We start from the raw sequence: 17,457 nt of genomic DNA, 5'->3' as shown, positions 1-17,457 counted from the left end.
GACCAATCATATTCCCCTCCTCTTGCCCCCCTAGGTCCTCTCTCCAGGCTCTATCTTGGCCACTCAGGGCGCCGGGGGCCAGCAGATCCTTCACGTCATCCATACAATCCCCTCGGTCAGCATGCCCAGCAAGGTGGGCCAGCTCCAGACCATCCCTGTGGTGGTGCAGTCACTGCCTGTTGTCTACACCACCATGCCTACTGATGGCATGGCCACAGCAGCCATTACAGTGCCACTCATAGGCAGTGATGGGCGCTCAGAAGGATCTGGTGAGTGGTGCAATAAAAACATCCGGTATGATACCATATGACAGCGGTATTACTCATATGTTGCTAATGCAATACTGCTACTAATCTACCTTTTCGTGACTCGCAGTGGCGATCTATCGATTTCAACATGTTCTTGGACAAACTTCAATTTGTCCAATACTTAAATTGGACAAATTGTATATTGAGACTAATGTTAACATTGCATGCTGACATGCTAACAGCAATTAACGTTGGCATGTTACAACACAACAACTGATTATCAGATGGATTTGACAGGTTGTTTTCACTTCATTACTCAGCCTTACACCATGTTCATGTTGGGGCATTTGTGTTTTTTTGCAAAAGAATAATCAGCTGTGAAATAATTTTCAGTTGACATCTGGTAGCTGTTGCTAGAGGCAGCTAACTTAATGAATATGCTCGTTTAAGAGTTGCTATTTCTGTAAGTTGACTAACACCAACCTGTATAGCTGCGTCAATCAGATTCACAGTTTCTGACTCTGGTACAGGAAAACAATGTCCCAATTCTTTATTCCGCCTTAAAAGCTCTGATTGGCTCGGTTTGTTTTTCCAACTGTGGAAGAAGCCATCAATGAAATAACGGAGATGTGGGCAGAAAATCAGAGATCTGGGACCAAGTAGGCTTTGCATATTAGCATGCTAACAGGCTCACATGATAACCATTACATACTTCGGCATTATTTTCCATATAAATCCAAGCACCAGCAGTGAATCGTGTATCAGTAAGCTGTAGGCATCTTTGTTATATTCAAACTTGCTCCTGCAATTGGCTACTTTACCTTCTCTTGTAAATTGGTGACACAATCTCCTTTGTGATCTACAGTTCCAGCTATTTAAAGATAATATTAATTAATAAATGATGCAGTAAAGCAGAGTTGAAGAGGTTTACCATTCAAATGAACAGAGAGTTGTGCATGCAGAACATAACTCCAGCCTTACTTCATATGTTCTATATTATGTCTCATACATTGTGTGTCCTTGATGTGCTGCACAATGGTGCCTCCCACACTACTACTACTACTACTACTACTACTGCTGCTGCTATGAGTGCAACTAATTCAATACTGCTGATGTCATTTGTACCACAGTATGCACTAAATGCTGTTTAAAAATCATACAGCCTCATACTCAGGGTAGGAAGGGGTTCAAGTCACAATTTAACATTATAGAGCATCTTCCTTTAAGGTCATTTGTATGTTGAAACAGGATGTTGGGACGATACATAACACACCGAGTGGTCGTCCAGTTAGAAAAAGGAAGGCAATTTAACATGGATGTTAGATTGCTAGACCTCTCCTCTCCTTTTCCCTGCCAGTTGTTCTATCTTTGACTGTCACACCCGCCATTGTTCTTCCATGGTTCTGTCACTCTTGCCCACACTGTCATTTATGGGGAGCTCTCGGTCTCAGAGGAGTACAGTGTGTCTCCCGAGGGGATATTGTGTGTGTTTGTGGTTAGCGGTATGTTAGACATTGACGTCTGCCTGCCTGTCTATCTTTGTGATTTGTAGAAGCTCTCCATATGTGCCAGATGATTGATATTTCCACTTAAATAAGGAAACTCGCGGAGAGAAATGTTGTGACATGCATCTGTCAATGTTTCATCAGCAGATTCCAACCTCTAATATGTTGTTAGGGAAAGTTCTTAATGTCTAAGTGTTCCTTTTCTGAGTAGGCAGAGGAACACAAGGTTGCTGAGTAACTAATAATCTGTCATTTTTTAACTTGTACCTATTTCTGAAGTTGTGCTCTTCAAACATCCTGACATTCTCTGACATTAAGATTAATGAGAGAAAGCAGTGGTAAAGTCTCGATATCGAACTACTCTCTAAAGTCAGAGTTCGGCCTCCTGTCATCATGTCAGCCGGTAGTCAGGAGCGCCTTAAACACGCCAAGCGATCAGGTCGATTTGCGTTAAGCAGCAGCAAATGGAGAGGTTAAAGGAGCTGCAATCCACCCCTGAGTAAACACCAGGGGCAGCTCGACATTTGCTCAGGCAAGCTGGCAAAACAGGCCTCCACCCCTTTGACAAACTGCAGTAAAGTCCCTCAGTAAAGTAAGTTTAGTTCACCTTGGTTTCTAATCTAAACCAGCACGGCCCTGACTCAGGAATGTAAACGAGGGAGGAAGTGACTCTCAGGAAGAATCTCCGCCACACAAACTGGCCTAAGGATGCTCTCAGACTGTTTGACCTCATCAGCATGTTCAATACATGCCAGGAGTTCTTGTGTCACGGAGTGTTATAATTTACATTCTTTACTTTCTCCACTTTGTCTCAAACAGCCTCTTCTACTTTACTTAATTTCCAGGCACGGGATGAGGAGAATGCTATATATATTTTCTCATGAGCATTCCTAATATTTTGTTCCCCACTACCGCCGCTCCAAAATCAACATAGAGGAAACACTGTTTATTATATGGTTGTTTTTAAATTGTCCTTGTGCCCATAGTGAGAGTAAAAGAACCATTTCTTTATTTAACAAAGTGCAAATTGACTTTTTTCTGTCTCTAAAGTGCTTTCTACTGATTTATATTAGATGCAGTCGCACAGAATACAGTGAAATGAAAACATGCTCAAAGTCATTTTTGTCACTTTTGACTGCTGGCATGATGCAGTACTTGAACCATCCCCATGAAATGAGCTCCTGAACCTCTTGGAAAAAAGTTCATGTTCATTGGTGACGTCCTGCTGCACTAATTCATATAACTAATAAGTCCACGTGCATTTTTCAACAGTCTCATCTTATACCTGGAATCCGACCTAATCCGTACCAATGGAAGGCATTTAGAATAACTTAGATAGTTAGATAGATAATAGAAATAGCCAATCTTCTCGATGATGATCTTGTGTACATATGTAGATCATATAGAGGCATCAGTATTAAACTGAGACTGTAGGTCTAAGTCTGATCCCTGACTATCTAACATCCAGCCCCAACATAGTGTTTCTCAGAGAATTACACCACATTAATTAAGTATGTTAATAACATTTCATTGGGGATTTTCAAGCTGTGTTTGGCAACTTTGCTCGTTTCAGTGGCTGTAAATGTCAGCAAGTGGTAGCAGTAATCTCTTGGTACTGAGGAGTGACTTAATACCTGGCTGAAAAGCAGCTTGTTTCACAGTCTCAGTCTCTTTTGTAACCACACCTTACAGTGATGCCTGTCCTGACACACCCTGGACTCCTACGTCAATGCTTGAGGTCAACAAAAATACGTTTTTTCAACTAGAGTCAAGGTGCTCTTTAAAAAATGATTCTGGTTTACAGCTTGGGCCTTATTTTTCTTGATTTGATCATCATTTTCTGTTGATATAATGACAACATCACTACAGCAAGGCAACTGTTAATGGAGATTACCTAAAATCACTGATGACACCTAAAATATTGGTAGGATGCTGGTCTGTAAACTGTGATTTAGAACTTTTTCTCTCTTCCCAATGTGTCTGGAAACCTCCGGGGGTTTGTTTAAAATCTGTCTGATTGTATTTCCCGCCCTGTCTGACTGCTTTTAAGTAATACTGCTGTGTTTCCAGATTCCCAGTATCATATTTATCTATCTGGCCAGTCTATATCCTCTACACCAAATGAAACCAAACAGATGGGTGAAGAACTTGATCTCACACATACAGTTAGCACAGTTATCTTTTACTCAGTTTCCTCAGAGGGATCATTCAAGTGCCCCCTAAACTGTTGTAATGTAATATCGTCTAATCTTGTGAGTAGGGCCAGGTGGATTCTGAGCGTTCAGTTCTCGTAGGCCATATTGAAAGTGTGTTTTTGTTGCTGCATTTCGGAGCCCGGGAGTGCTGTACAACGCTGAAAGGAGGCTCAGAAACAAAGAGTGAAGATGTGAGCCAGACAAGGGGGAGAGAGTGAGGGAGAAAGAGAGAGAAGGAGACGGTAACTTTGATATGTCCTGTTTCCTCTTGTACCTGCAGAGCGAACAAGCAGGAAGGCAGCTGACATTCGCTGTTCCTGTGCTGTGGTGTTGTGTGGGAGGATAGGTAGACGCAGATGGAGGAATGGAATGAGACTGGGGGGTTGGGGGGTGGGGTTGAGCATGCTGCAGGGGTGAGGAAGGATGAGGAGGAGAGGGTGCAGGGGTCGAGAGGAGAGGAGATGGGGTCGTTTTGCCTTTGAAAAAGAAAGGCTGCAATGGCGGAGGGGCGGGGGGTGGCTTAATTGTCTCCAGAGACAAAGAACACTTCTTTTGGTGTGTGACCCTCTCCATACCAACACACACACAGACACACAGACACACACACACACACACACACACACACACACAGATACTCCACCCAAATTCCTTGCGTCACCCTCCCAACTGCCCCTCCCCTCCTTGCTCTCTGCAGGCTGGGTGGACTTTGACCAGTATGGCTGCCACATTCCTGCAGATAGGAGGGGGGGGAGAGACCAGTAATTTGCACTTTTGTTTTCATTCATTATGTTTTCATTTTGATGCATAAATTGTTCGTTGTTTGCTCATGTCGTGTTTTCCGCTTTGGTAATATTGTTTCTGATGAGCAGCAGCCCATGAAATTGTCAAATTGTGAATTTAGGAGGAAAAAAAGAGGGAGCGACAGGGGAGTGAGAGACTCTCACTGACACAGGGAGAAAGGGAGGGAGAGAGAGAGAGGGAGAGGGAGGGAGAGGGAGGGAGTGTTGGTAATGTACCAATAGACTAAATAAATTAGTGCTGCTGTCTGATCCAGACAGATTATCTGACAGAGGATAACCTTAGAGTTGGCTGATAATTATTTGGAGTGATGTCTTTCCTGCACATGTATTCATTTGATCAATTGTGTGTGTAAAACTGTTGATTATAGCAGCTTTAAATAGCAAATGATGTGATCTTCTCATCCAGTGTAATCTCACACTGAGACCTGACTTTCAAGAGACAACAGGTCATCTTCCTTCTGCTTATTGGTTGAAGTGGACATTGATTTAAATGTCCAAAATGCCCAGCATTCGACAAGAAAATATCTAGTGAGCAATTACTCTCAGCTATGAAGAATTTAGAAGCAAGACCACAACTTTAAAAAAAAAGGCTTATCCTCCTTGGTGAAAACCCAGAATGTGTTCATATTTCTAACAGCTTGCCGAAACTTGAAGACAACCAGCAGAGGCTTCTGATAGCCCCGAGAGATTTGTCTCCCAGTTAATTGCTAATTAGCATTGTCTTTGAGTTCTGCAGAATTTTTTTTCATTAACATCTGTTCACATTTTCTTCTTCCTGCTTTTGACTTTGTAAAAGGTTGAAAGAAAATGAGAGAAAAAGGAAAGAAAGACAGACTGGTTGGACGAGAAAACTAAAACATGTTTCGGATTTTTGAGAAAGAGGAACGTAGAAACGATGAGACATGCAGGGAAATCCAGCATGGGCTTCTGGCCACAAATTTGATCCATCAATTCTGCAGCCTAGCACTAGACCGCACCTAACTGCACGCATGCACACACGCACACACACACACACACACACACACACACACACACACACACAAAAAAAAAAAGAACCTTTGTCTTGCTAAGTTGCTGGAATCCAGACATCGCTATTAAGAAGATATTAACCCCCTGCTGTTCTCTTCTCTTTCCACCCCTCCTCTTCTTCCTCTATTATCTCTATTCTCCAATTTTGTAATTTCATTCTCTTATTTATCTCTTTCTCTGGGCCTCTCATGCTCTCCATTGCCCTTCCTCGATCTCTCTCCATCCCGCTTTCCATCTGTCTGATTTTTAATTTTCTTCTCTTCCTATTCGTACCACCGTTTCCTTCCTTCCTTTCTGTCCCCCCCATCCTGTCCTCTCTGCAGTTCGTATTAAGCCAGGTTCAACGTCTCCGGTGGAGTATCAGAGTGACAGCGATGCAGAGAGCGGTACAGAGTCCGGATCGGCCTCCCTCAGTGCCCAGAGCATCGACGCCGGGTGAGTCCAGCCACAGACGAACACAACAAACAGATTATACTTAAGCACACTCTTTGATTTTTTTTTTCCCCCCCCACACCTGCGTGACTTTTATAAATCCAGACCTGAAAGTGGTACGTGCCTGAAAGAAATAGGACACACTGAAAGACATTTGCAGAAATGAATAAAAAAAAGCTGTGTTTACTGTAGGTTTCCTCTCAACTTTTCCTATATTTCGTCTCAACCAATCAGGGCTGGGGATCTTGTGAGTGTCTTCCTGAGGGCATATGCATTAACATGTAGGTGATGCAGTCCAGATTGCTGCAGTGGGATGGAAATACAAATGTGTAGCGTGTTGTAGACCCACATCGATGAGTATATTTACACAATAAGTCCTCTGAATTCTCTTTACTATATACTCTGAACATGTAACAAACTACCATTGTCACTACATTGAGTTTACTGTTTTATGGTTTGATCTGAAAATATGCCATTGTTCAGTTAAATTTATGTCAAATTTGAATCATTTCCTATGTTTATTCGAAGCCATTCTAACTCTTGCTTGAAACCTTAAATCAGTTGTTACCTGGACCTGAATGTCAACTTTTTTTTAATATGTTTTCTGAATGAAACTGCTGCTGAGGCCTATCTCAAAGTCTGCATCTACCAAAGATACATGTAGTTCCACTTATAGCCAGCGGGGGCAGTAACATGATGTAAAACACTAGCAACAGATCACTAAAAGAACAGAGGAAGAAGGCTGCTAGTAAAAAACTAAAGTAAACTCTAAATTTGACCAAAGAACACAATGTTCAATGTTCACAATGTTACTGAATGTTGGAGCGATTTCTTTAAGCTCATAACAGTTGTTACATTCTTCTGCATGTAACACAAAAAAACATGTTAAATATTGTAGTGTGTGTAATGTATTTTGGATAGAACCAGGCTAGCTGCGTCCCCCTGTTTCTAGTGTTTATGCTAAGCTAAGCGAACTGACTCCAGCTCTAACACACAGACAGAGTGGTATCAAATTACTCATCTCAGTCTCGGAAAGAAAGTGAATAAATGTATGTCCAAAAATGTTGAACTGATCTGGCAGTGTTGCTTGTTGGTAGGAAAACAGCACACTTAGAGCTGGATATGGCATGGACAGTCAACGTTGCTGTTCCAGTGGCCAATCGTGGCACAGCAATGGTCCAGAGAGCATTTCCTCCATAGCGTCTGGACTGTAGAACTGTTGACGGGTCATAAATATCATCAACTATGCGTGATGTAATCTCACTGTAAAGTCCACGATGTGAGTTGGCAGGGACAGTGAGAAAGACACTAATGCACAGCAGGGTTTCTGGGAAATGAGGTCTTTGTGTGGACTTCCCTCCCCTGCAGCCTCTTGACTAATTACATTACTGCAGCACTGCCTTGACTGGACACTTATATAACCTTATATAACCCTCTGTACAGCAGAACATACTGGAGACGCCCTGGCTGTATCACAGGAAGACGTGTGTGTGTGTGTGTGTGTGTGTGTGTGTGTGTGTGTGTGTGTGTGTGTGTGTGTGTTTATGTACTTGTAAGAGCCTTCACTGGCACACTAACCTTCACTCTGCAGCCTTACAAGTGAAAACCAATCAAATCAAATCACACTTTCCTTGAGAGGACCAAATGTCCTCAGTTATGAAGTGTGTAGCATGCGCACATACAGTAAACCTACAGTAATACTGTGTGTGTGTGTGTGTGTGTGTGTGTGTGTGTTTGTGTTTGTGTGAGTGTGTGTACTGTATGTCCGGTGTGTTTATTAGTAAATCAGGTCAGAGCTCCTGCCACACCCAGTGGGCGAGGCCGCCTGACTGTAACTGAAATTAAGGGTGTGGACGTTGACGGTTAGTTTAGTGCTGTAATCTGCTCTGTGTATGTGTGTGTGTGTGTGTGTGTGTGAGGGATACAAAGAGAGAGAGAGAGAGAGAGAGAGAGAGAGAGAGAGAGAGAGAGAAATAGAGAATGTTAAATGTGTTTAAAGTGAAGTGTGTTTGTGGGTATTTGTGTTCTAGTTTTTGTGATGAAGAGAGTGTGTGTGTGTGTGTGTGTGTGTGTGTGTTGCTGGGCAGGGCTGTCCCAGAACTGGGGTGTAAACATGGTTTCGTAATGCAGCTTGCCGTCACACCTCCTTGTAAAATGGCAAGGGAGAGACAGAGAAGGTTTTTTCTTTTTTTTTTTTCTAAAATCAACTTTATTTATATTGTGATTATTAAATAAATAGAATGAAAACATATAATTAAATCAGAATATCACAGTGCTGACAACTCGCTCAGTGAAATAGGAATAAATCAATAATATAAATATATAATGATATTAATTTAATACAAGAAGAAGGAGGGAGAGAGGTATTTGGAGAATGAAATGGAGAGAAAAAAGTGGATGGAGTTCAGTGAAACTCTCTCTTGTTTTGTATGAGGAAAGATGGGAATAAAAAACAGGAAGGTTGAGAAGATATAAAGGAATAAACAAGAGGGAGAGCGATCCAGTAAGACTGAAGTGAAAACTGTTGGGCAGCTGTGTTGGAAAAAAGTGTGACTCTCTGACGCCCCCCAGTGGCAGTCGTGTCACCTTCAAATGAAGCTGAACCTGAGAGACGAGTTGCTCTATTGTCTGATGATGAAACGCGTCACATGAATGAAGTACGGCAGGTCATATGATGAAAAACTGGTTCAGCTTTTATTGAGAACATACTAACATAGTGTGTAGTACAATGACACCATGATGGCCCACAGCAGGAGAGAAGTGCAATGTAAATGAATCGAGCAAAGGTTGAGCATTTTTCAAGAAGGCACTTTATTTACATATTAATGAAGAAAATTAAATATTAACAGTTGAAAGAGTCATTTGCAAACACAATATATTTTTTCCACTACAGTTCTATTCTTACTAGAGCCAGACTGACCAATAACTAAATCTGATACATAACGTGAAAAAAAACGTATTTAATTATTATTTAGTGATGAGTCATGAGTAATTAATAACCTCAATAACTAATGTCTGTACTACTATATCTCATACTCACACACCAATAACAATATATTTGTGATAAACTAACACTGACTGGTGATATTTGTTTAGGCAGTGTATCAGTTAGGCCTTAATTCTCACATTCCAACATCCTCCTGTTACACTTTAGTTTGTAATTTGGTAGTTACATTTTGGTCAGGTCTCTTATTTTGGATAGCAATGTGATGTATGTTAAAGTATTCAAATGGAGGGTCCAAAAGTCAAAGGGATGTGGGTTTATTTTTCACTCACTCAATCCTTTTTCTTTTCTCAGGTCGGTTATGGACTTAGAGCCAGTCGATCCAGATTCGCCAGACATCAAGAGGAGGCGGATCCACATGTGTGACTATGAAGGCTGTAAAAAAGTTTACACCAAGAGTTCCCACCTCAAAGCCCACAGGAGGATACACACAGGTGAGACCTGCCAGCACAACAAAATCCTAAAAAAGCAGTTCACCGAAAAAAGAGTGGTTCTTCTACTTTTTAAGTTTTTTTCTGAACAATTGAATCCCTCTTAATCCCCTTATTCAAATACCGTAATGTAGTTTAAAAAAATAAAATAAATAAGCCATAAAAAGATGTGACTGGTTCATCGTATTGTGGTGGGTATTTTCCAGCAACACAAAAGCAGGTAAAGCTGTGAAAAGCTACGTGCATTTAGCTCTTAAGACTGGAAAAAGGGAAGAAATGCATTTTTAAAGCTCCTAAAAACACATTTTCTGAGCAGTTTGTGTATAAAAAACCACAGGCTTGTATTGTATTACATCTTCATATAGTCACAGTTTCCTACTAACAGCCAATGCTCATACAGGGAAACATTCTTCGTAGAAGAGACAGAGACCAATCTTACTGAGCTGAGTTGGGAATTCTGGGAAATGTAGTAAATAACCAACTGATGTAGAATTGCGTCATTCCTGCCTTTTTATTACCATCAGAATCCAGACATTCCTCTTCCTTCTCTCGCTTCCTCCCACCCTTTCCTCTCCCCTAACCTTTCTCCTTGTCTCCTGCTTCCTCCAGGAGAGAAGCCCTACCACTGTACCTGGGAGGGTTGCACCTGGCGCTTCGCCCGCTCCGACGAGCTGACTCGACACTTCCGCAAGCACACGGGGATCAAACCTTTCCGCTGCACCGAGTGCGACCGCTCCTTCTCCCGGTCCGACCACCTCTCCCTGCACCGCCGCCGTCACGTCATGATGTGAACTCTGACCTCCTTCCTCCCCCGAACACCCACAACTCCCTGATCAACCTCCCCTTCAAACCAACCTCTTACCCCCCCCCCAGAAGTCCCTCACAGCACATCTTGTACCAGTGCCCCCCCACCCCACCCCACATGAACCTCCGCTACTTCCTGTTTCTCTTCTCACCTATTCTGCAGCCCAAATAAGCAGATAAAAAAGACTGCATAACTCCTTCCTCCTCCTCCTCCTCCTCCTCCTCCTCTTCATCTTGAAATCACAGGAATATCAGGAATGTGTCTGTGCGTTTAGCGTGTGTGCACAGTGGCGGTTAGGGGATTTTTACTGTGTGTGTTTCAACACATAATCATCATCATCATCATCATCATCATCATCATCATCATCACCGTCCACCCAACAGTCCTCCCACTCCAAAACTCCCCTCCTCACCATCCTCCAACAAACCCCACCCGTCACACAAGACGTCAAGAGAAGGATGGACTGAAGGACATCCATCAGCGGGGGACGTTCATCCATCCATCAAAAGCATCCATCCATCCATCCGAAGGAGAGGAGGAAGACGAGGAGTGACGTCTTTGAACTCAAACCAGAAGGGGAATTTTAAGCAGGATGTCACTTCAGCTGCGCTTTTCTTTTTGAAAAAAAAAAAAAAATTCTGTACATATCCAGAGTTGGGAAGTTATGTGACTCAAAGCCAAAGTTTCATATTGTATGGATGTTTGGAAAACTCCCCAGAATGCCTCAAATAGCCCCTTTTCACCACCGGAACCTTTTCTGGGAACTTTTTTTTTTTTTTTTTTAGGAACTCAAGACCTTGCCTCTTTCTAACCTTTTGACTTAAAAACCATGGCAAAATCGATGATCTAATCACATTTCGGTTGGTACCAAAGAAGTGTTAACATTGAATTCCCAGCTCTAATCCTCATTCCTTGGTCTGGGCGAAGTGCTCTGGAATGGCCCAGGAACTATCATGGATCAACACAATGATTCTGGCATTGTTTCATCAAAATCATCTCTTAAACAAATAATATATAATTGGATTTATTTGCAGAATCTCACTAGTTTCCCAGGATGCAGCTGAAACGTGCAAAAGGGACCGTCTGGTTCTGTTTTTTGAAAGGGGTCCAAAAACAACTCGGTTGGATTATTATTATCAATTTGGGATCAAAACCTTTGGATAAATTATTTATTAAAACTGTAATGGATCTTGAAAGTAAAGGCTTCCCAACCCTGTGCATATCAGTGGATGAGTGTGTGTGTGTGTGTGTGTGTGTGTGTGTGTGTGTGTGTGTGTGTGTGTGTGTGCGTGTGGTGTGTGTGTGTGTGTGTGTGTGTGCGCGCATGTAATGAGCTTATTTTCACCGCCGCTGAAGTGACGTCAATCATATATTTCCTCTTCGGCAAACATCCATCTGAGACTTGGATCTTAAAGTGGTTTATTGTATCCGGACTCCCCACCCGACATCACCCCCGCACCTCCCTCCTCCCTGCAGCCCCAGCCCCACCCGCCTCCGCCTCCCCTGGTACAGGGAGCTACAAGACTGTGAACTTTATAAAGATTCATTTGTTTTCATTGTATCAATCACATTATTGTTGTTTGTGTGTTCTCCCCCCGCACACACCTTTCTGATTCTTCTTCGATAACAGTATTTGCTTTTTATGCGTCGTTGTTGCTGTTGTGTTATTAAATAAGGCCTTCAGTTATGCCGTTTTTTTTTTTTTTTCTTCTACTTTGCCAGGTTTGGCGTTTTTTAACAGAATGGCATTGTCTTTTGAAAATTATTTCAGATCCTTTTGTTGTGTTCTGAGGCTGTGAAAAAGACTGAGGAGACACAAATAGTTTGAGATTACAAGTAAAACTCTCACGCAGGGAATAGGGGAGCTTTTCTGAGTGTGTGTTTTTTGCGTGTGTTGTTTGTGTGCGTGTGTGCGTGTGTGTGTGTGTCTGTGGGTCCGTGTGCATGTTTTGAGACAAACACATAATCAGAATTTAAGATTTTTACGAGTGTGTGTTCCGGGCACTTGTTGTTCTTTTACCTCTTGCCCGTTGAGCCTTAATAACTGAAGTCAATCTGTAAGGGCGAAACCAGAACCACTGACAGAGGATGTTAGGCCAAAGATCAACTGTGTGTCTCCATTTATTAAAACACAATAACACTGTTTGTCCGTGAGTACCGGATGTTTGCAGCCTCGGCTTGCTTTTCTCGCTGCTTTCTGTGGAGAAGATCTTCCTCACAGCAGTGAGAGTTAAACTTGTTTTTTTAGTGTTTTGAAACCGAGAACTTAAAGATGTTACGTGAGGAACTTTTAAATGTCACATTTTACTTTGGGGACAAAATTGCCTTTGAAGTCTGTGAACAGTCTTCTACACAGTATTTTGCATTGTGAGGGCCGTTATAGCAGAAAATCTGCTGGATTGCTTTTTTTGGCACAAAACATAAAGAGAGCGCTCCAGAGCAAGCAGATTTAAAGCTTTTAGAATTTTGGACAATAGCGGAAGAGAAAAAATTCAGCTGAGTGTGTAAGATGTGGTCTTTTAAAAACTGTAGCAGCGACATTTTCAGAATTTGCAAGCGCAGGAAGCACTATGAACACCTCCCATCAGCCGCCATGCTGAAGCACCCGTCAATATAAACGCCATTTGCACTGGTTTCGTGATCTCACAACATCCACTGGAGCAGCAGGACAAGGAGCCAACATGGCGGCCACTGAAAGTCCCAGTGGTCGGGCCGTCTGTCAGTGGTTCTGGGAGAAACCAGGCACTGTGTCGGACTGTCAGGGTCCGTAGTGCCTGCGGTTTAAACCACGGGGAAACTAAGCGCTCTCCTCACTAGCATTTTTATCAGGGTGGGGGTCAATTCTCTTTCAACTGAGTTTGTTTTTCATCGTGACAAAACTTCATTTAATGCCTCAAAAAACTAACTCTAAACTAATTCTAACAGAGAATCTTGTTTTTAATGCTGTTTCTCCCTAAAGTTTTGTTGTCTACAACTTTGTCGACCTCACTCCCCCGGTAACTAGCCTGTGCTGAACTCTAAATCTAATCAGCACATTTTTTTAACTTCTGTTGGAACAGAATTGAACCCCTAACCCTGCCCTCTAACCCACGGTGTCCATGTCTTAAGTGGGCTGTTTTTCAGCTCCCATTCTGGACTGAACTTGATTATGCAACATAACGCAGACCTCGCTCAAAGCGCTGTTCTGAACTGTAGTAGAGCACTAGCTGGTAGTTGCACTGCTGATATGCAGCTCACATGGGTTGTAAGAAGAACCCTAAAGGGAGGCCAGGATGCGTAGAAGCCTGTGCTGTCGATCGCTGAACAAAGCCAACTCTGAAAACCGCTTAGACAACAAGGGGTTGTGACTGTGGACTGAGACAGGAACACAGACAGGAAATCAAACTTGTGTAATGATGTCTTAAACAGAGGGGCTGAGGATGTGATCAATGGAACCGGCTTTTCACAATCCTGACGCGTCCCTTTACAAACAAAAAGGCAAGACACATTTTGCTTTTGCGACGCTGTTTTCATTCGGAGTTACTGTTGTTGTTGTTATTTCAAAAGCTAGTAAGCGAGAGCAAAATGTTAAACACCTGACTTTTTCATAGTATGATAACCGAGATGGACGTGCAGGCTTCCTGTGAGCTGAGTGCATGCCATGAACAGGGCAGATTGTTGTTTGGTCTGCACACTGCAAAAAAATATCCGTCATAGCAAAGTCACTGAATCTGGTTGTGGATTTTTTTTTCAGCCTTGTTGAAGGATATTGTCACTCATATCAAGGAAAGTCTGGAAACAGGTTTAACCAAGTGTAAAAAAAAAAAAAGAAAATAGTTTTTTCCATTTGTAAAAGATTAATAAGAATCTGAACTAAATTCAGTCACTTGTTTAGAGGTATTTTGTTCTTTTTTGCAGTGCAGCGCAGAGCAATGCAATGTTCCCGTTTCTCTTAACATCCCCCCCGCTTCAACAAAAAAAAAAACATAGTTACTAAGCACATCTTTCTAGAAGAGTATATGCATTTGATTGCAATTTTCTTTCTTTTGTAAACTGTTGATAAAGACATTAAGGACAATGACAAATAATTAAGATAAATCCATGTACATAAATGTATATAATCAAAAAGTGCAGAGTAAATGTAACGGGTGAATTTCTATTTTTAACACTGACTAGATAATGTGAAAAAATCTTTTTTTTTTTCTTCTTCCTCTGTTGGTTTGATGAAATGTGTTTCATCATGTGTTCTTTTTTTCAAAATCTAATACATTTGTTTCGTAGTTTCTTAAAAAAAGATTGGTCCCACTTGTGTTGTGCACACTTGTTGCATGGAGCGTAGCCTTCTTGTTTTCCTATAGTGACGTTGGTGAGCATGTCCGTGTGTGTGAGACAGTGGGTTTCCCTCAGCATTGATGACATGAGGAAAAAAAAACCCACTTTGAAAATGATTAATTAGTGATCCATTTATTATAACAGAGCTTGATATTTCTGCACTGGACTGAATTTAAATGACTAAAAAAAAAAATCAAACAGTCCGTGAAATGGGAGATTTAGTTGGCTTGGGTCAGAAAAACATTTTTTTACAGAGCATTTCAGGTCAAACGGGGTTACAAATATCACTGTTTTGGTTATTTTGGGGTACAGGGTCTGTCTTACCAGGTCTAACACAGGTGGAAGATACAGACGTATCCAACCTGTTATACACCTTGTTATATTAGAAAAAACAACCTATAGTTGCATACAGAAACCCAGTTTGCCATTTTATTGCAGCAAAGCTTTACAGATACAAAACAGATTCATTTAAATATGATAAGGTATTTTCTCCAAACTGAAGTTCAGACATTAAAGAAGGTCAAACCTAGAAACCAAAATCATTCATTGGGTTGAGAATTCGCCCACATGCTACATGCTAAAACATTTGTGTAGTATCTGTAATCAGGAATTTAGCTTGAAATCTTTTTTGTTAGTGTTCAGCAACAATTTATGGCACACGACTGACTGCAGTTGCTAAGGCTCATGGGATATGTTGTTGTTGAATGCTAACAGAATAACTGTTCATGTATCTTGGCTGAAATGAGGAAATGTCCACAAATCTTTATATCCAGGACAGTAGCAGACAGCCATTAATCTCAGAATATGGACACGGAAAACCAGGAAAATGGTTCAGTGTTTTTGAAAAGGACTTTGTGTTCCAGAAGAACTGAGCAGAAAGCGGCTAGGCAAAGATGTCGGACTTGAGCTCTTTGTAGACTTGTCATATAACTTAAGGGCATCGTTTTGATTATTTGTGGAAATGCTCAGGTCCAATTTTCCTACCAATATGAAAAAATCACATAAAAACATTTTCTCAATTACATCCAGTGGTATCTAGCGATGGTACTAGTTTTAACCCAGTACAATGGAGGTGAATGGGATTGACGGATTGTAGTGCTCACGGCATTGTAATAAAAAAAAAGACATTCCTGGTGAAAGTCAAGGTCTACTTACTAGCATATGCATCAGATGGAGTTTGCTCAGTTGTCATGGAGATGGTTGTCATCACTTCACCTAAGTATGGAACTTTGGTCATGTGATAACAGGTGCAAGGAGGGGGTTATAACCTAAGTCTCTGTTTATAGATGCTCTTCGTCAGATCTGAAAGGCCTCTTTGATGTTTCTCCAGCCGTCGGACTGACTTTTGATCTGGTATCGCTCCAAAAGCTATAAAGTGGACTCATTTTGTCAAACTCCTACTTCAAACTAACGTATCTTAAGTAGAGTGCCAATAAAGACGGTGGCGTCTGTAACCAGAGTCTTTAAAATACCACAAACTAAGTTCCTTTCCCCTCCATTGTATCGTGATAAAGGCAGAAATCTCAGAGATAGATCTGCATTGCTAGATACCGTTAGAGATAAATGTGAATATGTTTTTTTTTTTTTTTTTTGTGTAATTTACATGAAGGAGCCCTTAAAAGTGTTTGTATTTAGTTAGATGTATCTCAAGCCCCTTTAATTCTAGGAACTTTTACCCCATGGATGTGTCATTATCTGAAAATTATACTGACCCATCGCTCTACAAGCACATTTATCAGCTCTGGTGACCATTATAACAGCAAAACTGGTGTTTTTAGAGACAAACACACACACTGAAACCTCACACTGAGGATAGTCACTCATGACATCTCATAGCCTGTTGACGATGACCCAGACAAAGTCTTATCGCTGGTGTTTGAGTTGTTGCAGGGAGACTGATGCATGTGTTTTGTGTTTTTCCTGCTTCCTGTTGGTTTTTTGCGGTTTGTGCAAGCTTGTTTTCCCTCGGTATTCCTCTAAATCTTCTGTTCATGTATTAAGCAGGAATGTTCATCTTTGAACAGGCAGTGAAACATTTGATGAATTTTATCCCCCATTGAGACCTGGACAGGATGAGTTCATGTCTGAGGGTGACGTCACTGACTGTGTCCATCTGTGTGCCTCGACTCACCACGAATTACTTCCTCTTCAAATCAAAAACTTTAGGTATTTTCTATTGAATGCAGTAACTTATGGGCCAGTACTATATTTACTCAGTGCAATGCAGTTATCATTATAATACAATTATTAATAATATTTTTTTTCTTTTTTTTGTATTTGTACAGAACAAATGTGTAAAGATCAGTGAGGAAAACGTGAGCTTTTTGATACTGTGACTCATGGTGTTTAAAAGTCAGTTTCTCCCTGTACAGTTGTGATTTCCCCCTTCCTCCCTTCTTCTTTTATAGAATAAAAAATGTTTTTGGTGCAATTTAATGCCTGTTGTCTCTGTGTTGTTCATTATATTTTGGTGACGCTACTATCCCGAATCCAGTGGTTCATCAGTGTTATGGAAGAGGACAAAAGTCCTGGGTAAATAAATATAAGCAGATTTATTTTATTTTTTTAATGATGGGAATGACATATTTTCTATTCATTTATGTTGGAGACAAATAAATACCAGATAGGCAGTTTTATATCAGTGAATTATTACAAATTTGTTAAAAAATTAAGATAAAAAACAGGCAATAATGCAAA

General features: G+C 41.2%; 1 protein-coding gene across 2 annotated transcripts in view; it reads left to right on the top strand.

Annotated features, from left to right (window-relative positions):
• The window catches only part of klf8 (Kruppel-like factor 8), a 68,742-nt gene extending 51,546 nt beyond the window's left edge, over nt 1-17,196 (top strand). For both annotated transcript variants that reach the window (XM_051399919.1, XM_051399918.1), the window contains exons 4-7: nt 35-269; nt 6,101-6,212; nt 9,508-9,647; nt 10,254-17,196. In XM_051399919.1, coding sequence (XP_051255879.1) covers nt 35-269; nt 6,101-6,212; nt 9,508-9,647; nt 10,254-10,435 — 669 coding nt within the window. In that variant the 3' untranslated portion in view covers nt 10,436-17,196. The remainder of the gene's footprint in view (nt 1-34; nt 270-6,100; nt 6,213-9,507; nt 9,648-10,253) is intronic.
• Nucleotides 17,197-17,457: the final 261 nt, after the last annotated feature.

Source organism: Dicentrarchus labrax, unplaced genomic scaffold (assembly GCF_905237075.1).
Source record: "Dicentrarchus labrax unplaced genomic scaffold, dlabrax2021, whole genome shotgun sequence".
In the NCBI taxonomy this organism is placed as follows: Eukaryota; Metazoa; Chordata; class Actinopteri; family Moronidae; genus Dicentrarchus; species Dicentrarchus labrax.
Note: the sequence above shows the minus strand (reverse complement) of the source record. Positions and strands in the feature narration are given on the sequence as shown.